The sequence below is a fragment of the Charadrius vociferus genome, unplaced genomic scaffold (assembly GCF_000708025.1).
Source record: "Charadrius vociferus isolate BGI_N301 unplaced genomic scaffold, ASM70802v2 scaffold158, whole genome shotgun sequence".
Lineage (NCBI taxonomy): Eukaryota > Metazoa > Chordata > Aves > Charadriiformes > Charadriidae > Charadrius > Charadrius vociferus.
The window spans coordinates 5773443-5778331 of record NW_009661372.1 but is presented as its reverse complement, the minus strand read 5'-3'; the positions used below and the strand labels follow the sequence as shown (position 1 = coordinate 5778331).

Here is a 4889-nt window from a genome sequence, read left to right as displayed (position 1 = left end):
CTTATTTGGGACATTCCTGAAAGCAAAGTACTGGAATTTAATGTGGAAATTGATCTTTTAATTTTTTTATTATCTGTATTTGTTTCACTAATTACTTGTTTTCATTTTCAGTTACATCTTAAGATTCTCTCATCAGAGCCAAACCTATTGGAAGAAGTATCCAGATTATCAACACAACTCAAGGAAACTTGGATTCACTTGCAGACTCTCTTCAATCAGAGTCTGTGTGTATTAACATACATGAAAAGTGCTTTGCTGTAAAATTTCTCTCAGAATAATAGTACAATTTATTACCAAAAATACTGGATTCCAAGAATTATACTGGGACTTCTGATACTGTATTTTATACATCTGTGTGTGGCAAAGTATTTTGGAACCTGCATAACTGAGTATTTTTATACACTTTGGTTGCAGCAAAAATTGATATGTACTGCTTAAATATTTAAGTTGTGTTAGTTTTTGCTGTCAGTGAACAGAGAGTTGGACAGCTATAGGTCATGTAGCTAGTTATCTTATGCTTCTGTTACCAAAAATGTAAATCAGAATGAAGAAATGACTTGCAAAAAAAAGTTGGAATGTAATGTCTGTGCAGGAAACCAAACCCTGTTTTGTGCTTAATAAACAATTACTGTTGATGCAAAAAAAAAAGTCTGAATTATACACAATTTATTAACATTAGTTTAAAGCAAATGAATATGAAAATTGCATTCCTCTGCAAGCAGAGCAATTTCTTATAAAGTTTGTAAAAATTACTTCTCGCTTTGGCAAGCTGTGTTCACTACTTTGCCTCAGACACTTTTTCCGGAAAGCAGAGATTTCTAGCTGCGCTACAAATGATGGACCTTGGAAAAAAAAAACCCAAAACTAAACGAAAAAAAAACCACCCATTTTTTTTAAACAGGTTTCTTGCTCTTAATTTTGGGGGCTTCATTTCTTATGAAAACTAGGATTCTTTTCTTGAGGAGATAAATATTACCAGAATAAAAGCTTTAGGTTGTGGGGAATTTTTAATTGAATCAGATGTTATTTTTACGAATTGACATTTAGGTTTCAAATAATGTTTGGGCAGAATTTGGGAACTCATGAATGAGATTATCTTAAACTTTGCTGTTTGAGAGCACTGCCTCACAGCAGAAGAATCTCCTGAACAAAGCCTTTGCTGTATTTCACGTGCTCCAGCAACAGACACAGACTGACAGAGTAACTAATACAAATCTATGCAATTTTGATGAGAAAAGTTGAAATATGAGTTCATTGCATTTGGCATAAGACTGAAATGATAGTGTGGTTTTGTTGCTCTATATATGTGATTTTTATTTTTTTTTTAAATGCCATCATGTTATGGAACTCTTTAGTCATGTATGCTGGAACAAATTATCTGCAAACATGTACATGCAGTGTAGAGTATGGAACACTGCCTAAAACATGCGACAATTCCACATGTATCATGAGATCAGCATCCTTTTGGCTGCTCAAATTTGCAAGAAAAGTTGTCAGGGTTATCAAAGGAGTGCAGAGGTGATGGGAAGTCAGCTTTTACAGCGTCCCTATGTTGCTCTAGCTGTTCTTTATCCATAACTTTGACTCATGTTAAAGCTTGAAGAGAACAGAGAAATATTATGGAAGTTTACAGACTGGCATTCTAGACAGTTAGGACTGAAAATATGTAGTCCATGGGAATGATGTACACCTGAGGTTTTTTTAATGAAGTTTACTCCTGTGATTTAAGAAAATCCTTTGTACCATAGAATTATTAGCTTCTGGTGATACGTTTCCCAAGAACCCATTACTCCCAATTTCTTGAATGTACCTGAAGTAGTCCAAATGCCTTAAACTTCAATGTAATATATAATAAAGCTCTGAGCTTATACATTTTACTGTAAGTAATTTAGAAGATCTTAAAGAATCATTTTTTGAACCAAGACATTAGAAAATTAAAGATGAGTAAGTCGGTAGTTGTGGACCTGCCTTAGTAGAAGGAACAGTGGATAAAGGACTTTCCTTTTGGATCAGAGCAAGGGTCTGTCAAGCCAAGTGTCCTGCAGCTGGAGCAAGGAATAGATGCAAAGGGTCTAGCAAACACGTCATGTATAAAGTGGACCTTTCTCAATCACATCATACCAGCTTTCAGCAGACAGCTATTTAGATACTTCATGACCCAGCTGTATTCGAACAGTTATGTTTAATATTCTGTGACAGACCTGTTTGTTCTCTGCGAGTTCCTCTAATCTCTTTTAGAACCTGTTTATCCTTCACAACATCCTGTAGTAATGGGACCTACAATTTAATTAAATACTTAGGGAAATAATGTATTTCTGTTTTTATTCTCCAGACCTGCTATCTTCTAATGTTGTATGCCCATCCTACTTCTTGAATGCGAGAAATAGTAATTGTGCTCTAGTCTTCATGCTTCACTGCCTCTCAGCCACAGAGCAGTTGTAAAATGGTTTCTGCTTGTGAAGGAGATACTTCATTTTACTGAGTGCATGCTTGTTTCACTGACATACAAGAAACTTTTTTGGGCACAGATGTTTAAATCTGTACGAAAGTTGTGTACAAAACTTGTAAGATTTGTAGAGGAGGGTTTTGTTGGTTTTTTTTTTTTTTTGGACTACTTGATGTAATCAGGAGAAAAAGACATAGTTTTTGCCAAACAGGCCATTCTTCTGTAAGCAGAACCAGCAAGCTGTTTTGCAAACAATTCATGTATAACACTGTCGATACAGTATTCGCAGTCTGGATGATCTCATTAAATGTATTAATGCAGTTTCTTGTTTTGTACACAGATGTGTTTTAAGACTACTTGGAACACTTCAGTTGTTTCCTTCAGAAATAGTCTTTAGATGTTAGTGATACAGAATCATAGAGTGGTTTAGGTTGGAAGGGACCTTGAAGATCATCAAGTTCCAACCCGCCTGCCATATCCCACCTCCTTTGTTCTTTTGTCTTTTCCTCAACATTCCTAGTCATCACTGCTATTTCAGGAGTGTTTGACTATTCTTAATGCTCATTCCAGTCTTACACCAATAGCTGTATTTTCTTCTTCCTCATGTCAAAATTGTGAGCAACTTTTTGCTATTAATACCCTCTTCAGAAATTAAAAAATAATTTCCACTTGCTACTTCCTGTATTATTCCTTCACCTAAGACACCGAGGACAATATCTTGTGATATTAGTCAAAGGTTATTCATTACAAGTGCTAAGACACATCATAATTGAATTGATAGATTGGGCTTTGTGTTACCCATAAGAGCTCACTTTAGCCTATTGGCATTGTAACGGCATGTGCAATAGGGTGTGAGGAAAATCATTAGCTGGACTAAAGGATGTAGCCGTCATTAACCCTACATTTTCTTCCAAGCAGGGCAACTACTGAAATTTTTGCCATTCTTGCACAATGTCAAGCCTGTTTTAGGCTAGCTCTGACTAGCAGCTTGCTGTTATAATTCTCCATGTTACTGTGTGTCACAGCACTCCTCCCAGCTTCTTCTCAGGTCTGTTACTCGCCTGTGCCTGCCTGCATTCCTGTTCTCCATTTTCGCCACGATTTTCTCTGCTTTTTTGGCTTCTGAACATAACTGCTCCTCTTAGCAACTCCTGTATACTACACTCCTGTCAAGTTAGGTCTCTGTACTTCCACTATTTTCTTTCGACTGTGTCGTGCTTTCCAGACTGATTTGGTACTCACAGTTGTTTTGACACCAAACTGGTTAGTTGGTCCTCGTTCCCTGAATTTGTCGCTGGCTGGATTCAAATGCTGAATAATGAAGGTTGCTCTTCTCTTGGCCATAAAAAGCCTTTACTGCAATCTTTCCTTTTTCTTTCAAGTAAAAATAGAGGTATTATGAGGAAAAACATGCAAATATGAAGTGAGAGTAAACAGATGCAAATGTTTACACCTTGTTCAGCAGCCAGCATAGACCACTGACTTGAAGCACTTCAACAATTTGTATGTTTCAAATTTAACTCTCGCTCCTTCAAAAGAAATGTTAGGGAAGGTCTCAAGTCTGCAAATTGTCATAATGCAAGTGTCATCATCCCAGAGTAAGGAAATTAAAAGATACTAATTTGTGTTTTGTGAAGTAGAAAAGCCAAAGTATTTGTTGGCATGTTTGAACTCTGTTGAGCTGAGTTGAAGGAGTTTAGCATTGTATAAACATCACCGATATATAAGTAGTTTCTCGTTTTGACTGTTTTGAAACATCAGCAGATGTTTCCTGAGCATGGTATGTTAGCGTATCAGTCTTTTCAGCACATCACCAGTTGTAAAACTTGTGCTTCATAAGAATTACTTGTTTGATGAAACTTTTTTTTTTTTAAATAATTTACCTTTTTAGAGATGAGGAAATCCAATCAATGCCTTACTTCATGTCAATGCAAGGAGTCTGCTTTACGTTTTCAATGAGTTTGCAGTATGTGTTAGAGCAGAATAAAATGCAGTTGTTAAATGTCCTTAGCACCTCTGCTTTTCTTTTTATACTTTTTATGAAGCAGTGATAAACTGAGGAAAGAAAAACAAGGGACAAAATACCTGTAGATCCTTCTCTCCTGGCTGCTACATGTTTCCCAGAAGGCTTGAGTGAGCTCTCTGATGCTCTGTACCACATCATGGAGCTTTACCAGCTAGTGGCAATCTCTGGAAGATACATTTTGTGCACTGATGTGTACTGCTAGTTCACAAAAACAGTCCGTATAGCTAAGTGGAGGTAAATACTGTTGCCCTGACTCTCCACTGGGTTAAAAACACTGATGTGTTGGCTCTGAGTGTCAAGAGTATGCCAGTGTTAAGGGTCACCTCCCTGAAGGATCAGACCACCTATGTGATTGGCAATTACCTGAAATCACCCATCAAATAAATCAGAATAAGATAGAATATAATAATTTACCTA

The 4889-nt window shown here is 36.6% G+C and overlaps 1 protein-coding gene across 1 annotated transcript in view; it reads left to right on the top strand.

Moving 5' to 3' along the window:
• Positions 1-261, top strand: part of WDR36 (WD repeat domain 36) — a 30478-nt gene extending 30217 nt beyond the window's left edge. Inside the window, exon 22 of the mRNA XM_009893816.1 lies at positions 112-261. Coding sequence (XP_009892118.1) covers positions 112-261 — 150 coding nt within the window. The remainder of the gene's footprint in view (positions 1-111) is intronic.
• The last annotated feature ends 4628 nt before the right edge of the window (positions 262-4889 follow it).